At 34.1% G+C, this 23,411-nt stretch overlaps 3 protein-coding genes across 6 annotated transcripts; 2 read left to right on the forward strand and 1 right to left on the reverse strand.

The window, feature by feature from the left end:
• The first annotated feature begins 3,092 nt into the window (after window positions 1-3,092).
• LOC125201590 lies at window positions 3,093-3,582 on the forward strand. Its single transcript, XM_048099764.1, has one exon. It carries the CDS (start codon window positions 3,165-3,167, stop codon window positions 3,465-3,467), a length of 303 nt encoding a protein of 100 aa, XP_047955721.1. The 5' UTR covers window positions 3,093-3,164; the 3' UTR covers window positions 3,468-3,582.
• A 1,121-nt stretch (window positions 3,583-4,703) lies between these two features.
• On the forward strand, window positions 4,704-13,847 carry LOC125201431 (pheophytinase, chloroplastic-like). Of its 4 annotated transcripts, XR_007172910.1 has the most exons (8): window positions 4,705-4,877; window positions 5,668-6,436; window positions 7,217-7,443; window positions 7,522-7,713; window positions 7,813-7,969; window positions 8,143-8,366; window positions 8,665-8,853; window positions 13,676-13,847. XR_007172910.1 is itself a non-coding variant. In XM_048099535.1 (7 exons), the coding sequence occupies exons 2-6, from the start codon at window positions 5,681-5,683 to the stop codon at window positions 8,359-8,361; spliced, it is 1,551 nt and encodes a 516-aa protein (XP_047955492.1). In that variant the 5' UTR covers window positions 4,704-4,877; window positions 5,668-5,680; the 3' UTR covers window positions 8,362-8,366; window positions 8,675-9,007. The 4 variants fall into 4 exon arrangements, 3 of the variants coding, with proteins under 3 accessions (XP_047955492.1, XP_047955490.1, XP_047955491.1); XM_048099535.1 differs by lacking the exon at window positions 13,676-13,847 and having other exon boundaries at window positions 4,704-4,877; window positions 8,675-9,007; XM_048099533.1 differs by lacking the exon at window positions 13,676-13,847 and having other exon boundaries at window positions 8,665-9,007.
• Window positions 13,848-14,463: 616 nt separating this feature from the next.
• LOC125200703 (ADP,ATP carrier protein 1, mitochondrial-like) lies at window positions 14,464-17,121 on the reverse strand. Its single transcript, XM_048098441.1, has 4 exons — window positions 16,993-17,121; window positions 15,660-16,163; window positions 15,192-15,563; window positions 14,464-15,098 (listed from the first exon to the last, which is right to left on the reverse strand). The coding sequence occupies exons 2-4, from the start codon at window positions 16,155-16,157 to the stop codon at window positions 14,802-14,804; spliced, it is 1,167 nt and encodes a 388-aa protein (XP_047954398.1). The 5' UTR covers window positions 16,158-16,163; window positions 16,993-17,121; the 3' UTR covers window positions 14,464-14,801.
• Between the last annotated feature and the right edge of the window lie 6,290 nt (window positions 17,122-23,411).

The following is a 23,411-nucleotide window of genomic DNA, read 5'->3' on the forward strand; positions in this document are numbered from 1 at the left end:
CCGTTGATTTGGAATCTTACCAAAATTTGGGAGAAATTTTTAAACTCATGTAACACGAGAAAAAATTCCTAGTCCATGTATACCACATGATAATCTTAACAAATCTTGCCAAATGGAAATGTATAACATACATGGCCAAATGATTTTAATGGCATAATATGATGTTTTAAGGAAATTTTTATAATTTCCATATATAAAATAATTATCATATTTTACTTAAATGATTATTATATTGCACCACCAATTTATTAATCGAGTCTATTATTTTTTTTTATTGATATAAAAATATAAATTATATTTATTTATTTTATAGGAAATTTTATCTTGTTTATTGATATATATATAGGAAATTTTTAAACTCATGTAACACGAGAAAAAATTCTCTAGTCCCATGTATACCACATGACAATCTTATTTGGTATGTCTTACTAACAAATCTTGCCAAATGGAAATGTATAACATACATGGCCAAATGATTTTAATGGCATAATATGATGTTTTTAAGGAAATTTTTATAATTTCCATATATAGAATAATTATCATATTTTACTTAAATGATTATTATACTGCACCACCAATTTATTAATCGAGTCTATTATTTTTTTATATTGATATAAAAAATATAAATTATATATACATGGACTAGGGGTGCGATCATATCATAACTCATATTTATGTGATAACCTAATAACCATATCATTTTATGGGTCAAAAGTATCATTTTCACTAAAAATGATATTTATACACGATAAAATGATATTTTTTCAGCATGCATAAAATGATACTTTTATTCCATAAAATGATATTCTATTCCATAAAATGATATTTTTCGTCCATAAAATGAGGGTTATGATATGATCACATCCCTATGAATGACTATACAGCACTTTTTTTTTATCATTACACAGACTATATAACGATTATATGTAAAAATTAAAATATTGATTAAGATAGTTAATAATAAAATGATAGGAAGGATTTTATACAATAGACAATAGGGGAGTGATCGATTGTTAACTCATCATTTAATTGCTAACTACAACTAATTTAAGGCCATAGGATTTTAGAAAACGTGTGGTCTACAATTTGCCACGTGTAATTTTCTTTTTTATTAATAAAATCAAAAAAGATTAAAAAAAAAAAACTCCAAATTAGGGTTTTGGATGAAAATGTCAATACAGTGTTTCGTAAATATCAACACAATGCTTTGAGAATGGTAACACAATGCTTTAACAATGTTAACGCATTGCTTATATTGACATTCTACATGTATTATATTAACATATTTTATATAGTATGTTGACATTTCTGCTTGTACGAAAAAATTTAAAAATTTCAAATTTTTTTTCAAATTTTGACGTCGGAACATATGCATGTAGGATATCGTTGGAATCCTTATGAAATTATCTTTAATTTAATATATGTTATATGAATTTAAAGTTTTGGGATTTATTTTAAAAGTTAGTTATAACTAAACATGTAGTTAATTGACATTAATACCCCTATTGATATTTTTTGGAATTAATCCTATGGCCTTATTGACATTTTTCGTTGATCGTATTGACATTTAGGAATTGATAATCTAAACCCTTAATTTGAATATCTAATAACTATTATTTAGTTGTAGTTAGCAATTAAGTTATTAGTTAGCAATAAAACACTCCCCATAGACCATATATGAATAGAATTTAATATGAATTTAAAAAAATTAAAATAATGCTACTACTACTATTTATTAGGGTATTTAAATTAAGGATTACAATCTTATTTTGTGCAACTAAAATAAAATTATCTTGATAAAAATACATATTTAAGAAGATAAAACTTTACTAGTCATAAATATGTCGTCTTTAATTTATAGTTACTTAACTGTAAAAAATAATTATAAAAAAATAAAGATAAAAATTAAACATATATAAAGATATAATAAATTATTAATATAGTTAATAATATATTTACATACCTAAAAATAGATCAAAATTCAATACATATGATTCTATAAAATTATGTGATGAAATATAAAAAAATGAATAAATATGTACTCAAGTAAAAAAATATATTATACAAAAAGAGTGTGCTTATCAAATCTCAATGGCAGATGACTTTTTTAATTGATATAAACTATATTAATAATTTAACGTATTGTGTATGTATGGTTTTATATGAAGTAATATATTGGGAATTATAAAAATTTCTTTAAAACATCATATCATGCCATTATAATCATTTGGTCATGTATACTATACATTTCTATTTGGCAAGATATTATTAGCGAGGCATACTAAATAAGATTGCCATGTGGTATACATGGACTAGGAAATTTTTTCTCAATGTAACACACAAAATGACCTTATTTGACATCACTTTCTTATATTGATCGATTTGTACACCGACATAATTCAACATATCACACAGAATTCAATTTAAAAAATCGAACTAAAGAGAATACCGCTATAAGGCTTTAAAATCATGATATTAGAGACCAAGTTTTGTGTTCGTATAAAATGTCAAAATTAGGATTTTAAAGACTAATACCCCATAATATTGTTTTTATTGAATTAAAAGAGGTTGTATTCAATAATGTGTATTTTTCATATCATATCCCATATATGAAACAGCATTTACAGTTTTTTTAAATGCAATTCATATGTTCAAATAGAATTAAGTTAGTGCAAATTTACAAATAACATGTTTTAACAAACATAAAATCCATAATATAAATTGCAAAATATCAAATAAATACTTTATATTAGGGGGTGTTCGGTTGGCAAGATTAAATCTCATGATTAAATATATATCATGTTTGGTTTATAAGATTGACCCATCAACTTAATCCAAGATGGATAGTCTCATGATAATTAGTCATAGCCTCCCCCTTCAATTAAAATAATCCCACAACTTAATTTTAGATGGATAGTCTCATGATAATTAGTCCTGAGGCGACCTTAGTAGTATTATGTAATTTAGTCTAAAGTGGATTTCGAATGGGCCTAGGTTTCAGAAAGGCACACAAATGGCCCATTCATCAATTCTCTAATGGGCTAATGACTGTTCAATCATAGCCCACAAAATAAATGTGTAGAAACAGAAAAGCAAATGCTAGGGAATTTCGATAATTTCGATTTGAGTTGAGATAACGAAAAACCCTAGTGCAGCGATAAACCATGGGAATTCTCTCTTGGTTCACCGGAGGGAGGAGCAACGGCAACAGCGCCCCTAAAAAGGAGCAACCCGCTCCGTCCGGCCCGAAGCTCGAAGCGGCGGAGGCCCCCGGAATGAACGGCGCGGTGGAGGTCCGCCGCCCCGACGCGGATATCTCGGTTTTCGAATTCGGTTCGGTCGCCGCCTCCGCGGATAAGGTGACGCTGGCCGGCTACTGCCCCGTCTCCGACGAGCTCGAGCCCTGCCGGTGGGAGATTCTGCCCGCGAGTGGCTCTGACGCGCCGCAGTTCCGCGTGGTGTTTTGAGTTTAGCTGTGGAAGAGGGGAAAATTGAGAGATGAGTTTCATAGTGTCTTTTTTCTTTGCTGCGTTGTAAAAATATTTGAATTTGGTTGGGAAAATTATTGCAATTTCTATCCAATTACGGCTCTCTTGAGTATTCCTCTGCATCTCGAAATGATTTGTTGATTCTCGATTAGTCGATTAGCATGATGTTTATTCAACTGTATAATCTTAGCTGTGACTTCTTTGATTGGACATATTTGTAGACAGAGCATGAGATTTTCATACTTATTTGGTTGATTGAGCAGTTTCAAATTTGAGACATTTATGGTCAATCCATATCATAAATATTTTTTTATCAAGGGAAACTTTGGAAGATCTTAATAGAGTTAATGGTATTAATCCGAATGACAAGCAAACAAAGAAGCAAAATTCAAATCAAACAAAAAAAAAACTACAAGTCGAGTTTAGGAGAAATCGCTTCCAACAATACTACTACTAACACTATAGTAGTATAATGAACACCTCAATCACCTAGGCATTGATGATCTTGATAAATTTTCCAGAATGAGTTGACACGCACGCACCTAATAAAATTTATGTGGAAAATGTGAAAGTGAGTTGTGGTAACTTGCAAGAGCCATATAATTACAATATTTTACTTTTTGCAACGTATATTTTGTCTTTTTGAGAAGGTAAATAGATGATGCATTTTCTATATTCCTTAGCCCATCGGAGAAGCTCTAAGTTGTGTATTGTGTGGTGTCATTTCTCTCAAACTCTCATGCCTATACAGGGCCTTTCAATATCCAATCAAAAGGTTTAAGGCGAAGATGAAAGCTCAAAATTTATTTTTTTTGGATGTTTCCAACATTCTCTTGCATTGTTTAGAGCTAAGCTAAAACTAAATTACTTATTTATAATGAAGTGTAATATTCCTTTCGTCTCCTAAAGTAAAATTATTAAAGTAAGCTCAAACTAAATAACTAAATACGTATTTTATGGCAAAAATGAAACTGACTAAATTTTTAGATGGATCAAAATGCCATCGGAGTATATAAAATACTAATACTATATTTATCTAACTTCCAAATCCGTAATATACGAAAAAGGAACGGTAAAAACAGAAAAACAGGTGACATATCTTCGGTGGCCCCTCGAACAAAGGGGTTCACATATTCAGAAATCACAATTCGCTCTCAGCGTTCTTCACCTCAAAATTGAAATTTAAAAAAGGATTGAAAAATTAAAATAACAACACTATTTTATCTTAAGATTAATAATTTACATGGTTTGCGAAGAAAGCTAGACACTGAAGCAACTCTTAAGTTACGTGTATGATTTTCTCTATTGCTGGATATCCCGCCATCCAAAATCAAAAGGAGTTAATTTATCCTGGATTCTTGGAATGACATCTGGGCTTTGGACTTAGAGGTAAGGATTATGTCTTTGTTTTCTTCATTTATTTTGGCTGTAATTTGCTGTGGATGAGTTGCTTTCTTAAGTCCTGGTTTGATATTATTAGTGACAGAACGAACATCTTTATTTTTCTGGTCAGCCTCTGTTTTTTTGTAACTAAATTAGTACTTTATTTAAGGGTTTTTGGCCATTTAACTGTGAATTCAGTTCATTGGACATTGTCTGAGGAATTGCCAAATATGTGGACATAATTTGCATTTTTATCAGTGTATGGATGCTTCAAAGTCTTAAGGCTATGTCTGTAGAATTATTGTCTGATCATATCTAGTTCAGTTCTCTCATTTTGATTGAAAGAAATATTATCTGTAGATTTTGGAGGAATGAGTATTATACAGTTGTATGATTCGATTATTTATTTGGACCAAATTAAAACGATTTAGCTCAGAATGAACTCCTTGATTTGAAGATCAAGGGGCAGATCGAGCTATAATGGAAGTGCAACATCTGTTTATAGTAAAACCAAAGAAAACGAATGATCGTGTTCATGCCTAAGGCGCGTTTAGTTTTGAGGATTAGCCTGCATTGATAATAGTAGTGTAGGTTAATCCATTTTACTAAGATGGAGCCTTGATCATTTCTATCACATGAACTAATTTTACTTGATTCACATCTCATTGAAAAGGTGGGATAAAATAAATCCTAGTTACAAGGATTAAAATACTCAATCATGGAAAGATTGATCTCTCGCTTTGCTATATACCAACTTGAATTTGTTGTGACTTTTTCATTTGGTTTACCTTTCCAGACAGTGGCACCGGATGATGGAGATCATTTCTTGCCACACCGCACGCTGCTGTTATGTTTTAGACTTTAGAGGGGTTAACCACTTGAGAATTCGGAGATCCAAGCTCCCCATACTTAGGGGGGGGAGGTTCTTTTGTTTTCTATCAGAACCAGGGTCTGCGTCTTCAAGATTTTCTCGTGTAGATAGTCTGAGGTTGAAGAGGCTCCACCAACATCGAAGGTCTGGGAGAGTTTGCTCTCGTGGCAAATATGAACATGTTGGTTCAAGTGTCGTAACTGGAACTTCTTACTCTTATATACTTGATGGTGAAGAGGGTGGGAGCAGTGTGTCTGATGGTGTTCGGTCAGTCCCCAAGGTATCGATTCCTAGCTTGCCAGGCGGAGAAAATGGTGATGGTGTAGATTTAATCAGCAGCCGTTTCTGGGAATGGAAGCCGAAGTTAATTGTTCATTATGATACATCAGGATCTGAGAATACTGATTCCCCACCAGTTCTCTTCCTTCCTGGATTCGGTGTGGGGTCGTTTCACTATGAAAAACAGCTCAAAGATCTTGGTCGTGATTACAAGGTGTGGGCCTTAGATTTTCTTGGCCAGGGCATGTCATTACCGGTTGAAGATCCAACTTTGCAGTCTCAAGATAGAGAAAAGGGCTCGTTAGATGGACAAACAAGTGTTTGGGGATTCGGAGATGAGAGTAAGACTTGGGCCGAAGAGCTTGTCTTTTCAGTCGACCTGTGGAGGGATCAAGTACGCTGTTTTATAGAAGAGGTAACACAGAGTTTCTGAACGTTATCATCGTTTCTTGAACTATTTTGCTGTAAAAATTAAGGTGGATGCCTTTTTTTCTTTTGCATTCTACTCTTTCACTCATCTCTATTTACTACTGCTGTGTTTTATTTACTAGATTTATTAAAACTGCACTGCATTACTTGCAAACAATGGAGATGGGATCTTCTTTAGATATGTGAAAGTCAAGAGACATATTCGAAGTGAAAATGGTCTTATATGACTACTTTGTTTTCCTCCCGTATGTCCCTACTTGTTAGTGCTCTTCTTATGGATCCCTTTCCATTTTTGGCTCCCCGACTTGAATTATTTGCCACACGCAATTATACCCGTTTATTATCTGCTTCCATTTTGGCATCATTTACCTTTTCGACAGTGAAGCATTCAAATGAGCTTCTTCTGCAAATGACTTTCATATATTCAAACCAAATCGTGTTAATCAATCTATAATGCCATCAACCGCCATCAATTTCTGTTCGATCTTATTTGTCAGATTACATGTTCTTTGTGAGCTAAATATTGTTAGTTGCTTTGCTGTGAGCTGCCACTGCATTTTTTCTTAGGGGGAATCTTAGCATCCAATTCTTGTTGTTTCTGGCTTGCATTGTAGGAACTATGTTATATTGCTATACCATTATATGTCATTCTATATTATTGAATCTGGTGGTGTCTGTAGATCGAAAATCTGATCTTCTGCATACGTGAAAACTATATAGTTGAACCAATATGGTAAAGACATGAAGTATTGCATCAGTATTGCAGGTGATTAAAGAACCTGTTTATCTTGTGGGAAATTCTCTTGGAGGGTTTGTGGCTCTGTATTTTGCAGCATGCCACCCTGAATTGGTAAAAGGTGTCGCTTTGCTCAATGCAACGCCGTTTTGGGGATTTCTCCCTAATCGTGAAAGATCTCCAAGACTATCGCGACTCTTCCCCTGGGCGGGAACGTTCCCTCTCCCTTCTAGCCTCAAAAAATTTATCGAAATTCTGTAAGTTCATTGAATCTTTTCTGCAACATCCATTAGTTTTCTCTCTTGAAGCATGTAACAATTCTATTACCATTCTAGATGGCAGAAAATAAGTGATCCAAGAAGTGTCACAGAGATACTGAAGCAAGTTTACTCAGATCATACAACTGATGTTGATGAAGTGTATTCTCGTATCATTGAGACCACACGACATCCAGCTGCCGCTGCATCGTTTGCTTCTATTATATTTGCTCCTCAGGGGCGACTAACCTTCGAGGAAAATTTGGACAGGTCGGTGCAAATCCCGAGTTGCAGCAGCACGTATGTGATGTTTTAGCATTCTTGTTCTCGTTTCAATTAGTTTAGATGCCTTCTTGCTTGTGAACATAGGTGTCGAATGAACAATACACCCATTTGTCTCATGTACGGGAAGGACGACCCTTGGGTGAGGCCTGTCTGGGGTTTGCAGGTGAAACGTCGAGTTCCAGATGCTCCATATTACGAGATAAGCCCTGCCGGTCACTGCCCCCATGACGAGGTTCCTGAGGTACACTGCCAATTTTCCTTAATTATGTGACAGAAATTTATGGGGTGTTTTGATTAAGATTCCAAAACTCCTGAAAAGATGATGATATTTGAAACAAACAGATCATGATTCTGGCTTTCAATATCCATCAAATCTTCTTATCTCTTCAATATATCTCATGTTTATATACTCAGGTTGTGAACTTTCTCCTGCGTGGTTGGATCCGGAACCTGGAGTCGGATGGTTCGGCCATGCTGCCTTTGCTCGATGGGGAAAGCAGCGAGCATGGCGTCTGCAAGGACTTGGAATTTACGAGAGAAGGTTCTAGAAGATCGGTGCGGGTGCAGTTCTACGGATCCAAGTTATCAGTCTGGAATTGGTTAAATTATCAGCTGAAAGCTCTTTTCATCTGAAACAGGTAGAAATAATGGCCTTTGGTATAATCATGATTTTTGGTTATTAGTCTGCCTAATGAAGTATTGTAGAATAAGTTGTTAGTCACAAGACTAGTTTTCTGTATGTATCAATTGTGGAAATTAGTTACTGCTTTTGTGAAATAAGTTTGCCAAAGTGGTGACAGGTGAGGATTGAAATTAGTTATTGATTTCTTTAAAATGGCTAGTATTTATGTGCCTTTGATAAAAATTAATAAACCTTAATTGATGCTATTTCAAACAACTTTAAATTTAAATAATCACTGATGTGACTTGCATTAGGATCTGTTAGCCTATGCACTCTCAAGCAAGCTGAAACTAAAGTGAAGCTAGCTCTCAATCCTAATGCTGATGCTAAATGTGAAAATGAAGATTCTTCAGTTAAGGACGTGGCATCTACTCACAACATGAAGAGCTGGAAAGATGTGCTCTTGGGACCACCTAAAACGTTGGCAGCAGGAGAAGGAGAAGGTGGCCAGCTCGCTCTTGTGGTCCAAGGCAGTTAAATGTGTTGTGTTGTCACTCTTCTATTGCTTGTTATGGTAGAGTATTATTCTCAGTGTAGCTATATATATGTGCAGCACGTAATTCCAATGGCAATCAATGAACATACTATTTCTGGAAATATGCAGTCTCTCTTTATATATCTTCTATATCAATTCCTCTGCTATTCTTTCATGGTATCAGAGCCTAGGTTCATCCTAGGTTCTGCATGTTTCCCTTTTGTTCTCTTTTCCTTTATTTTGAATCATGGCTGAAAAAGATGGGTCAACTGTGGAGGATACATCCTCTCACAGAAGTTCTATTCCCGTTTTAACCCAAACACACCCCATAGCCATTAAGCTTACTGAAAGCAATTATCTGGTGTGGAAACAGCAACTAATGTCCACCATTAGAGCTCTGGATCTGGAGCCATTTTTGACGGGAGAAGAAGCTGCTCCTCCACGTCTAATTTCTGTTGAAGGTACAACTCAAAAGAAGGTGAATCCAGATTTTTTGCTGTGGAGGAAGCAGGATCAGTTTTTAGCCTCCTGGTTGCAGTCTTCACTCACTGAAAATGTTCTTGCTCTCATGGTTGGGTTAACCACCAGTCATGAGATCTGGACAGCTCTAGAAGCTAACTTTGCAGGTCAATCGAAGGCCAAGATAATGCAGTATAGACTGCAACTTCAATCCTCCAAGAAAGAGTCTCAATCCATGAGGGAATATTTGGGAAAAGTTAAGTGTTGTTGTGATGCTCTCGCGGCTGCTGGATGTCGCATATCTGAAGATGATCAGATTCTCTATGTTCTTGGTGGACTTGGATCAGAATATGATCCAGTTATGGTTGCAATCTCAGCCAGAACTGATCCCTGGACTATGCAAGAGGTAACATCTCTATTACACAGTTTTGAATCTAGATTGGATGCAGCTAAATCCACAAAGATCAACATGGATGGATCTACTCCTTCCTTGAATGTTGCACAAACTAATGGGCAACGTGCAGATGTAAATAATCGCTTCAACAGACAAGATGAAAGTGGAAGAATTTCTGGCTATGGATCTGGTTTTAGGGGTGGCAGAGGTGGTAGGTCTGGTGGAAGAGGAAGAGGAAGGCTGACTTGTCAGTTGTGTCAAAAACCTGGTCACACCTCAGCCCGTTGTTGGTATAGATTTGAACAATCCTTCATGCCTCAACCATCTCAGCCACGGCCAAATCATCAATCTTATCACTCTTATGGAAATCCTCAGCCATCTGCTAACATTGCTCAGGCCAGGGGCAGTTCTTATCACTCTCCTGCTAATGATTCCAGCCATGATAGCTCATCTTCAGTCTCTTGGTATCTTGATTCTGGAGCTACACACCATGTATCAAGTGATCTTTCAAATCTGAATAGTGCCTCAGAATATTATGGAGGTAATTCTTTGCATCTTGGTGATAATTTTGGTATTCAAATTGCTCATGTTGGTAGTTCCACTGTGACTCCTGATTCTCAATCTTTCCCTAATTCCAGATGCTTCATTCTCAGTAATTTACTTCATGTTCCTCAAGTGTCTAAGAATCTCCTTAGTGTGTCTCATTTTGCTAAAGATAACCATGTCTACTTTGAGTTTCATCCTTCTTACTGTCTTGTGAGAGATCAGGTTTCCAGGCAAATCCTTCTACGGGGCACCCTTGAGAACGGTCTCTACAAATTCCTCCTTGTCCACAAAGCTTCTCCAAACTCCATTTCCATTCAGCCTACTTCAATCAAGAGCTCTCTTCCAAATGCTCAGCCTTACTCTCTTTCAAATGCTCAGCCTCAAGAAATTCCTACTGTTTTTAACTCTTCATGTAATAGATCAGATAGTCTAGAGCTTTGGCATAGGAGATTAGGGCATTGTGCTCTTCCTATTGTTAAAAAAATTCTAGCAGATTGTAATATTCCCTATCATTCAATGAAATCTGATCTCATTTGTCACTCTTGTTCCATCTCTAAAAGTCACAAATTACCTTATTCTCCATCACTGTCTGTTTATTCTGCTCCCTTAGAACTTGTGCACTCTGATCTTTGGGGTCCGGCTCCCATTACTTCAAGAAATGGATTCAGATACTATGTAAATTTCATTGATCATTTTAGCAGATTCACTTGGATTTATCTACTGAAAACCAAAGATGAGCTTCTTCCAGTTTTTAAACATTTCAAGTCTCAGGCTGAAACACAGCTTGGCTGTAAACTCAAAATTCTCCAGAGTGATTGGGGGGGTGAATACAGGGGTTTATCTCATTTTCTTGAGTCTGAGGGAATAGTTCACCGTGTGTCATGCCCCTACACCCCACAACAAAATGGTCTAGCGGAGAGGAAACATAGACATATAGTAGAGTCTGGTCTTACACTTCTAGCTCAGTCTGGATTGCCCTCACATTTTTGGGATGATTCTTTTGTCACTGCTACATTCCTCATTAACAGAGTTCCTTCTAAAACATTGTCATTCTCCTCACCATATGAGATCCTCTATAAAACCAAACCTGATTATCTTGCTTTGAAACCATTTGGGTGCCTCTGCTATCCACATATCAGGCACCTAAACAAATCCAAACTAGATTCCAGGTCTGAATCTGCTATATTTTTCGGATATAGTGGCTCTCATAAGGGTTATAAGGTACTTCTCAAGTCAGGAAAGCTCATAATCACCAGGGATATTATTTTTCATGAATCAATTTTTCCATACCTTTCTTCCACACACTTTACCAAACCTGACTCTCCTACTTTGTCTGTTCCTGATTTCTATCCGGCTCCACCTTTATGCTCAGCCTCTATTCCCTCTACCATTCCTCATGCTCCACAACAAACTCCCTCTCCTATTTCAACACCATCTCCAATTCTTAGTCAAAATTCAGATTCTGTTTCCATTACTCCGTCTATCATTTTCCCTTCTTTCCCCTTATCCCTCCCTGACGCTTCACCTACTATTCCAGATGTCTCTCTTAATCACCATCCCATGATCACTAGGGCTAAACATGGCATTTTTAAACCAAAGATTCTCACTGCTAATGCTTCTTCTAAAAAGGATGTTGATGCTTCTTCTAAAAAGGATGAACTGTGCATTGTTATTCCTCAGTCAGCTAAGATAGCCCTTGTTATTCCAGTTTGGAAATATGCTATGACTGAGGAATTTCTTGCTCTTCTTCGTAACAAAACTTGGACTCTTGCCTTCCTGCCTCCCGGTAAAAACCTCATTGGTTCCACTTGGGTTTTTAGACTCAAGAAAAATGCTGATGGCTCAATTGCTAGACACAAAGCTCGGCTAGTGGCCCAGGGCTTCTCTCAAGAAGCAGGTTTTGATTTCCTTGAAACATTTAGTCCGGTGGTCAAACCAACCACTATCAGATTGATGCTTACTATTGCTATTACCTCTGGCTGGTCAATCAAACATCTTGATGTTAACAATGCATTTCTTCATGGTGAGTTAAAAGAGGAAATTTATATGAGACAGCCACCTGGATTTGAGCAGGGACCCCCGGGGATGGTTTGTAAACTCAATAAAGCTATATATGGGCTTAAACAGGCATCTAGGTCATGGTTTTTGACTATGCAGTCTACTCTCAAGGATCTTGGTTTCTCTCAATCCAAGGCAGACCATTCATTATTTTTCCTCAACACCAAGTCGGACACTATCTATCTCCTTTTATATGTCGATGACATGCTTCTTACTGGTAGCTCTCCATATGGTGTTCAAAGAGTTGTTGATCAGCTAAATCAGAAATTCTCTTTAAAGGATTTGGGTGAAGTAAAACATTTTCTTGGCATTGAGGTTTCAAAAACCACTCAAGGTCTTCATCTATCTCAGGCTGGTTATATTTCTGAACTTCTCAAGAAAGTCAAAATGACAGAGGCAAAACCTTTTCCAACTCCTATGGTTTCTGATTCCAAATTGAGCAAGGTGGAGGGAGAACCTACAGTGGATGGAAAACTATATAGAAGTGTTGTTGGAGCTCTACAGTATGTGACTGTAACCAGACCGGAACTGAGTTTTTCTGTTAACAAAGTAAGTCAATATATGTCTTGTCCTCTTGATACTCATTGGAAGGTTGTAAAAAGGATTTTAAGATATTTGAGTGGCTCTACTGATTATGGCTTGCACATTAAAGCCTCCAAATTCTCTCTTGCTGGATTTTCAGATTCAGATTGGGCATCTGATATTGATGACAGACGATCTACTTCAGGTTATTGTGTATATTTTGGAGAAAACTTAGTCTCTTGGTGTGCTAAGAAGCAAAAAATTGTGTCTAGATCAAGTACTGAGGCAGAATACAGAAGTCTTGCTCTTGTTACTTCTGAAATTGTTTGGATTCAATCTTTACTACATGAGTTAAACATTAAGCTGGATGCACCTCCTGTCATTTGGGTGGACAACCTTAGTACCATTTCTTTGGCCTCCAATCCTGTTCTTCATTCCAGAGCCAAGCACATTGAACTGGATATACACTTTGTAAGAGACAAGGTAGCAGCCAAAGTGATTGATCTACGACATGTGCCATCTATTGATCAAGTGGCTGATATTCTCACTAAACCCTTGAGTTTCCAATTCTTCAACAGGCTGCGCAATAAACTGGGCGTTTGCTCGCTTGCCTCTCTCGAATTGAGGGGAGGTGTTAGCCTATGCACTCTCAAGCAAGCTGAAACTAAAGTGAAGCTAGCTCTCAATCCTAATGCTGATGCTAAATGTGAAAATGAAGATTCTTCAGTCAAGGACGTGGCATCTACTCACAACATGAAGAGCTGGAAAGATGTGCTCTTGGGACCACCTAAAACGTTGGCAGCAGGAGAAGGTGGCCAGCTCGCTCTTGTGGTCCAAGGCAGTTAAATGTGTTGTGTTGTCACTCTTCTATTGCTTGTTATGGTAGAGTATTATTCTCAGTGTAGCTATATATATGTGCAGCACGTAATTCCAATGGCAATCAATGAACATACTATTTCTGGAAATATGCAGTCTCTCTTTATCTTCTATATCAATTCCTCTGCTATTTTTTCAGGATCATATAAATTTATTTGAGCAATTAATTCTACGCATGCTTCCAGTTGGCAGGCTGATTCTTTCAAGTGTAAATAACAAACTCATTTGATAAGGAATATAAGTCTGCCATTGTTAATGCATAGAAAATTCGTTACACAAAATTCTTTAGTATTTTCAATTGTTGAAAAGTATGCGTACAAATTTCATGATTCACCCCTTTTGTTGCTTATGTTGACTAGCATATAAAAAAAACTACGTTACTTCAATTGCTCAAGAATCTTCCGCACATTCTTTTCTTTTCTTGTTTTGAGGAGAGAGAATCTTCCAAACTTTTGAAATTTCTGAAAATCACATCATATCGAGATTTTTCAAACCATGGCGTTTGGCCCTCTTTTTAAAGTAAACTTTTTTGAAGGCCGTAAATCTAACAAAAGTAACTACATTTCTCAAAATTTAATAGACCAGAAACATTTTATACTGCAGAGTTATCAAACCATAAGATGGATAAAACATGCTAGAAAAAATTGCCTGCCTTGGTTAAAAATATGTGATGCATTGATATTAGCCTCTTTATCTCAATAACTAATAGCCTTTCTTCAAGCGAAAAGAAAATGCCAAGTACCATTATTTGGAAACAAATTCATAAGGAGCTCTCAGTAAATGTTTACTGAGTAATATACATGCAACAGAACTACCATCAAACTTCACTACACCAAAAATTAAATCCGAAAATCATGTCCTCAGCCGCATTGACACTTGTTGTGTCACCTACTTACCGTATGCAAAGTTTACTACTCCAAAATATTAAACAATCAAAGAGCAAGATGGTTTTGGGGATACACATACTTCCCCATCAACATATTATTCAAAATTGTATAAAACCGTTTGTTACCGGTGAAAAACCCACGCCCTCATTATTCATCATCATCATCAGAGCATTTTTATGCGCCGCCGGATCCATATTTCTTTCCAAGGACGAGTAACTGCAGCTTGTCGTATCCAGCAAGCACACCAGCACCAGCAATGGCCCTCAGAATGTTAGCTCCAGCACCCTTGAACAGAGATTTGGCACCCTCGTTCTTCAAGATCTGAGAGAACGCATCCAATGAGCTTTTGTATTTCACTGCTTCACCAGATGTCATCATCATACGTCTGCGAACAGTATCGATTGGGTACGATGCAAGACCAGCACCATTTGTGATCAACCAACCCAGGGCAAAGCTAGCAAAAAAACTATCCTGAAACCAGCATATTTCAAAGACAGCTAGGTCAGTATAATCCAGAATATATAAAATGAAGATGAATATGCACATATTTAGAGTTATAGATACCTGCAGCGAGCCAGTGAGAAGAACTGGCTTCAAGGAATCATACATTCCAAAGTAGAGACCACGGTAAACAATGATTCCTACACATGATATGTTGAATCCACGATAGAGTCCAGCAATGCCATCGGACGCCAAAGTCTTCCTGTAGACATCAATCAAGCCGTTGAACTGCCTCTCTCCTCCCTTCTTTGCAGCCTTGGCATCATTAGCCAATCTAGTACGAGCATAGTCCAGAGAGTAAACAAAGAGGAGAGACGAAGCACCAGCTGCACCACCTGAAGCCAAGTTCCCAGCAAACCATTTCCAGTAACCATCCCTGTCTTTCTTAAAGTTGAAAAGCCTCTTGAAATAATCTTTGAATGCAAAATTCAAGGCCTGCAAATGATTCGAAAGATTTTATTTAGTACGGAGTACTATATAATTTAGGGGGTTTAAGGAAACCTATTACCAGTAACCAGAAAACTAACTTGCCTGGGTTGGGAAGTAACGGATCACATTAGCAGTGTTTCCTCTCCACAAAGAACCAAATCCTTCTTCTTTAATTGTTCGCGAGAAACATTCACCGATACCTCCGTATGGTTTAGATAATCTACCAGTCTTAAGCATTTCATCCTGGTTTTGTATCAGCAGTTTCACACGCTCAATAGGAGCTGCAGCTGTTTTGGACACAGCAGCAGAGACTCCACCCATGAGAAAATCAATGGCAAAGCCAGCAAATCCTTTCTCTGCAGGGGCTTGGGCAAAAACTTGGGAGGCAGTAGACTTGACAAGAGAAAGGTCGCATGTCATTTGACATGGATATGTCAATGCAGCATTACTGTAGTTCCCATATTTATATTGTGATTGATATAAAGATGGCTGAGGCTGACCACCTTCAAATGCTCCGAAACGCTGAGTGGGGGTTGATCTGAAAAGTTGCCCAGACAACTTTTGTGCAGTAGTAGGGTAGTGTGGCTTGTCCATAGTCATTGCTACCTTTTCAAATGAAAATATTGCACATCAGTATACAAAAATCTATAGGCTTCATAAATATAGTAAAGGTCAGAATGAAAAGGCAAGCAACATAATACAGCACCTGCATCAATAATAGAAACTGATTTTAGGCAAAATAATAACAATATCACTCATACTGATATGCATACACTTGTGCGTTCATTCTTTGACAAGCCACGATTATTCAAGCAACAAAGATAGATTTGTTATTAGTATACACAATATCACTAGAATCACCATAAAAACCACAGGGTAAAAAACAATCTTGAGTAATCACTTGAGAAATATGACCATCGCTATATCTAGAACCTGCCAAACTGAGAATTAATACTGAATATAAGGAAAGTTCCAACATGTTTTACTTATCAAAAACATGACTACAAAACTAGAACTAATACTGAATAGACGAAGCTAATCGATTAAATTCAACCATAACAACTTCATGAAATCAAGTTTTGTTGTAATCGACAGCACATGAACATCAATCACTAGTAGAATTACACATTAAGTCCTGGTGAAGTCAAGATGTGCATCAGATCGGTAAAGGTGAACTAAAAGTAGGCAAAAATGCTATCATGATGTGAGAGATACTAAATCGTGAAAAAAAAACTGCATCATTGCATACACATCCTTCAGATCTAAGATTTGGGTACAGAATATGAAAGGTGAGCATAAATCAAGCCGAAAATTACTTAGTAAACAGCAGAAACACAAAGTTAAGAAAACGATAAACTATCGAGGGAAATTACGAAATCAATCGAGCTGCAATGATTGAAGCAAGGAATTTGGGAGAAATGAGTAGAGAAGTTACCTAAGCGTAGATTCGTAGACGACGATGTGAGATCGAGAGTAGTCCGCCTTGACCTAACGCTATTGGAAAACACACATCAACGGCGGAGTGAGCAAATCGAGGGATATATTTATAGCCCGATAATATTAGCATTTAGGAGTACTATTAAATTCTAATATTCCTAAAAAATAGAAATGATAATGTAAGAGAATAAAAAAGAGAAATAAGATGATAATAAAAAATTAAGGGATAATTTTTTTGCTAATACGCCATTATAAGGTTAATAAGTGGATATCTTTTCAGGAAGAGAAAATTTATTTCTAACATAAATCATGTTCTTGTCTTTTTTCTCTCTATGCAATTTTTAAACTAAATAATTGTGTTAATTTTTTTAACAGACAATATAATAGTCAAATTTTTACTTAAGGTTTGATTAATAAAACTTCTACTTATTCCAAAAGATTCATTCTCCATGATAACATAGCTATGTTATATTACATGGAGTATTAAATTCAGGATATATATAGGGATCAATTGCTAATTCATCATTTAATTGTTAACTACAACTAATTTAAGGCCATATGATTTTAAAAAATATGTGGTCTACAATTTGCCACGTGTAATTTTCGTTTTTATTAATTAAATCGAAAATAAATAAATAAAAAACGCCAAATTAGGGTTTTGATGAAAATGTCAATATAGTATTTCAAAAATATCAACACAATGCTTTGAGAATGTCAACACAAATTTAGGATTGACATTGTATATGCTTTATATTGACATATTATCTTAGCTGTATTGACATTAGCCTGTGTACGAAAAATACGAAAATTCTAGATTTTTTTTTTTTCAAATTTTGACGTCGGAACATATGCATGTAGTATATCGTTGGAATCCTTATAAAATTATCTTTAATTTGATATATGTTATATGAATTTAAAGTTTTGGGATTTTTTTAAAAGTTAGTTATAACTAACTTGACATTAATACCCCTATTGATTTTTATTGGAATTAATCATATAGCTTTATTGACGTTTTTTGTTGATCGTATTGACATTTTGTGGTTAATGATCTAGGCCTTTAATTTGAATATCTAATGGCTATTATTGAGTTGTAGTTAGCAATTAAGCATTGAGTTAGCAATATAACACTCCCTTATACGAGGATGTACTATAATATGTTTTGATTATTATTTTAAATATAAAATGGTACTGTATATGAGTTTTTAGTAATTGTTTTGAAATAATTTTTTCTTTTATTATTTTTTTTCAAATTTTACTGAACCAATGTTATGATATCAATAACTATAGTAGTAATATATAAATTTTTATATGATTCCTGTAAAAATAACAAATACTACTATTGCAATGATTCGATCAAGAATTAAAAGTTTGCACTGATTATTTTATACTCTAATTTCAATGTGCTTTAAGTTGTTTAGACTATATATATTATCAAGATTGTATAATATTTTCCATTTAGTTTATTTGCAAATATGAATACATTAGTGTATAAATAAGCATATTTGCTTAGCTTATACAAATACATCATATGACTGAATAATTAATTAGATTCTTAATTAATCTAATCAACTCAATCTAATTATTCATAATCCTCTTAGTAATTAATATTTTGAAAATTATAATTAACTAATAGTACGATTACTGATTAAAAAGAGGTAACACAATTATTTTGATTAAAAATACTATCAAAGAGAGAAAGTAGAGGAGAGAGACAAAAATTGAAGAATGAATCGAGACTATTATACCATTTTCTGTATTAGACTATTATGCAAAAATTTAAAGTGTCTAGAAAAAAATAAATTTTTGAAAAATTTTGTGATATTTTTTCTATGATATCAAAGTGCAACGTGCAAATTTCATAGACTACTTTTATAATTCATTCTATTGTATAATATTATTAAAATATTAATCTTTATAAATTAATATTACTGTAATTACCTAAATTATATATAGACTTACATCTTTATATTGCGTGTGTGAATTGACTATGTTGGGTTACAAACCCATTCCACATCGGATGTGGGAGGGAAGTTGAAAGGTGTATATAATTCATGTCCAACTCCAATTAGTTTGAGGCTTTTGGGAGTGACCCAAAAACAAATCCGTGCGACTTGCCCAAAGCGGACAATTTCATACTAATGTTGCAGTCGACGTTCTTAACAAGTGGTATCAGAGCCAGGTGGCTTTGGGTCGTGCCCGGATGAGCCCCGGTTAGGGTCGGGCCCTGAAGAACTCGAGGTAGAGTCGGGCCTAAAATGACCAAGGGGCCAGGGCGGGAACGACCCATGTTCGTGTCGATTGTGTTCCCGATGCTATCAAGGAAATCCGGAAGTTTGCCCAGAAGGCAATGGGAACAAGTGATGTAAGGGTTGATGTCAAGTTGAACAAGCACATATGGAGCCATGGAATCCAGAGTGTGCCAAGAAGGATATGTGTTCGCATTGCATGCAAGAGAAATGACGATGAAGATGCCAAGGAAGAACTCTACTCTTTGGTCACCGTTGCGGAAATTCAAGATGGAGGATTGAAGGGATTGGGAGTCATTGAAGAGGAAGAGTGAAAATCCATATTTTCTTTTGATAGGTTTTTATTAACTTCAGTTTTGCACTTATGGACTCCTTGTACGTTGAAAATTCAGAACAAGGGATATTACGCAATTAGATAATGGATTTTTGTCTTTTCATATTCTGTTTTCATATTTTTATTGTGGAATTTGGATGTATTCATTTCATACATAGATTTATTAGTTTATTATTAGATCATTTTAAATTGTTTTATTTTAATTAAGAAAGAATGAAATAAAATGGTCCTAAATGGACTCTTTATAAAACTAGTATTAACCCACGTGCGATGCACGACAAAATATTTTTTTTCACATATTTTTAAATTATTAATTGATTAATTAAAATATGAAAATATAACTATATAAAATTTAAAAATAGAAAAATATACATATAATAAAAATTCAATAAATATATGCTCCTCGATGCATTTTACACTTAAAACATAAAATTAAACATATTTGAAATGGAATCAAGGTAGACACAATTATTTGGACAACGATGAAGATACTATATCAAGTGTTAGACACATTTAAAAAATATGTTTAAAACAATCCTTCATATTTCTCAACTAAAAATAATGTATATCACACTTTTAACAAAATAATAAATCGATAACTCATAATATTCAAAATGTCAAAACTATGAACATAAAAAAATTCAAATGATAAACTATACAAAAAATATTACATTAATTGGTTGAATTAACACTATTATATTAATGAATAATGATAGCCCTTTTGAATGTTGGAACGTTTACCTTTATTTATTGTACTTTTAAACGTGGCTTGTTGGAATATGAAAAATCTATATTATTTTTTATGCTATTTTACAATTCTCAATGCTGCAAATTTTCTTTTTGTAAAATATATTTAATATAAGTATATATTTTACTTAGTTGATCACCTATATATAAGATAATTAGAATCTCTATAGAAAATCAGTTGTATCCCGGAACAATTAAGTGCCAAATCCTAATTTCAACAATAGTATTATTAGTAAACCAAAATTTGGTTGTAAACTATTTTATTTTGTTTGAACAACTAATTGTTTGATCAACTCTATTTTGAAAGGTTTAATTATCTCATTGCAAATATACATATTATGCACCACTTATTAATTCATCATAAGTCATAAAATATTATTTTTGAGACACCATATAATATAATTACAGCACAAGTTGGAATATAAATATATAAAATAATAAATTGTGTAAAGATGAAGATAAACATTATGCTTGTTTGAGTTAAGGATGTTACAATTCTTCCATCTCTAAGAATTGTAAAAAATATTAGCATAGAATTCTCGAACCATATACACGCAGTACTCTAACTATTGCAATTAAAAAAATGAAATGGAAATTACAACGAAAATTATAAAATAAACCGAACTATAAGTCTAGTTGAGAAAAACCCTCTTTCCGCACGACAAAGTACATCACGGTTAGTACTTTCGAATTGACGTATTATCCCCAAAGATGAAACGTCTTCCTCCTAACGTGTATAACTTCTCAAACCCGCTGGCACCGATGAACTTGATGGAGTTCCAAAAATTGAGCAATACTCTAAAATATACAATAAAATGTTGAGAGCTTGAGAGAGAATGGTGAATGTGTAATTCATCTACAACTCTATGCTTTTTATAGGCACAAAATTAGAATATGAGAAATCATGAAATTAAAACATCATAAATTATAAAATTAAGAGAATGGAGGTTACAAAATTTGTTAAATGATCATTATCCTATTTAAATATTAGTCAAAGCATTAAAATATTTAAATAAATATTCATGGGAGTTACATATTTTATAATAATTCAAATTCACCCCATAACTTTTAAATATATCAAATTACGGCCAAAACTCGCCTTTTATATATGTATAGATGAATTAAAACAAACTAAAAATACATTAAAATGAATTAAAACAATCTAAAATGAAGGGTCAGATGGTTCAAAATTAATTTAACATTAATTATAATCCTATATACTCCACATATTTCCACTATCTCTATGTTTAAGAGATGGATGTAGTATAAGAAATATGTATATACACATTGAAGCCGCTACGATGATTTAGTTGTAGAATATAAGTGGATTTTTTGGAAAAAACTAGTGTTAACCCACGTGCGATGCACGATAAAATATTTTTTTTATCACATATTTTTAAATTGTTAATTGATTAATTAAAATATGAAAATATAACTATATAAAATTTAAAAATAGAAAAATATACATATAATAAAAATTCAATAAATATATGCTCCTCGATGCATTTTACACTTAAAAACATAAAATTAGACATATTTGAAATGGAATCAAGGTAGACACAATTATTTGGACAACGATGAAGAGACTATATCAAGCGTTAGACACATTTAAAAAATATGTTTAAAACAATCCTTCATATTTCTCAACTAAAAATAATGTATATCACACTTTAACAAAATAATAAATCGATAACTCATAATATTCAAAATGTCAAAACTATGAACATAAAAAAATTCAAATGATAAACTATACAAAAAATATTACTTTAATTGGTTGAATTAACACTATTATATTAATGAATAATGATAGCCCTTTGAATGTTGGAACGTTTACCTTTATTTATTGTACTTTTAAACGTGGCTTGTTGGAATATGAAAAATCTATATTATTTTTTATGCTACTTTACAATTCTCAATGCTGCAAATTTTCTTTTTGTAAAATATATTTAATATAAGTATATATTTTACTTAGTTGATCACCTATATATAAGATAATTAGATTCTCTATAGAAAATCAGTTGTATCCCGGAACAATTAAGTGCCAAATCCTAATTTCAACAATAGTATTATTAGTAAACCAAAATTTGGTTGTAAACTACTCCCTCCGTCCCATTGAAGATGACCCACTTTCCTTTTTGGTTTGTCCCAACCAAGATGACCCATTACTTAAAATGGAAACACTTTTATCTCTACTTTATTCCCTCTCTCTTACTTTACTCTCTCCTCTTAACACACAAAAATTATCTGCATAAAATCCCGTGCCGCCCAAGGAAGGGGTCATCTTCCTTGGGACGGAGGGAGTATTTTATTTTGTTTGAACAACTAATTGTTTGATCAACTCTATTTTGAAAGGTTTAATTATCTCATTGCAAATATACATATTATGCATCACTTATTAATTCATCATAAGTCATAAAATATTATTTTTGAGACACCATATAATATAATTACAGCACAAGTTGGAATATAAATATATAAAATAATAAATTGTGTAAAGATGAAGATAAACATTATGCTTGTTTGAGTTAAGGATGTTACAATTCTTCCATCTCTAAGAATTGTAAAAATATTAGCATAGAATTCTCGAACCATATACACGCAGTACTCTAACTATTGCAATAAAAAAAATGAAATGGAAATTACAACGAAAATTATAAAATAAACCGAACTATAAGTCTAGTTGAGAAAAACCCTCTTTCCGCACGACAAAGTACATCACGGTTAGTACTTTCGAATTGACGTATTATCCCCAAAGATGAAACGTCTTCCTCCTAACGTGTATAACTTCTCAAACCCGCTGGCACCGATGAACTTGACGGAGTTCCAAAAATTGAGCAATACTCTAAAATATACAATAAAATGTTGAGAGCTTGAGAGAGAATGGTGAATGTGTAATTCATCTACAACTCTATGCTTTTTATAGGCACAAAATTAGAATATGAGAAATCATGAAATTAAAACATCATAAATTATAAAATTAAGAGAATAGAGGTTACAAAATTTGTTAAATGCTTATTATCCTATTTAAAGATTAGTCAAAGCATTAAAATATTTAAATAAATATTCATGAGAGTTACATATTTTATAATA

The sequence above is a fragment of the Salvia hispanica genome, chromosome 1 (assembly GCF_023119035.1).
Source record: "Salvia hispanica cultivar TCC Black 2014 chromosome 1, UniMelb_Shisp_WGS_1.0, whole genome shotgun sequence".
Taxonomy (NCBI): Eukaryota; Viridiplantae; Streptophyta; class Magnoliopsida; order Lamiales; family Lamiaceae; genus Salvia; species Salvia hispanica.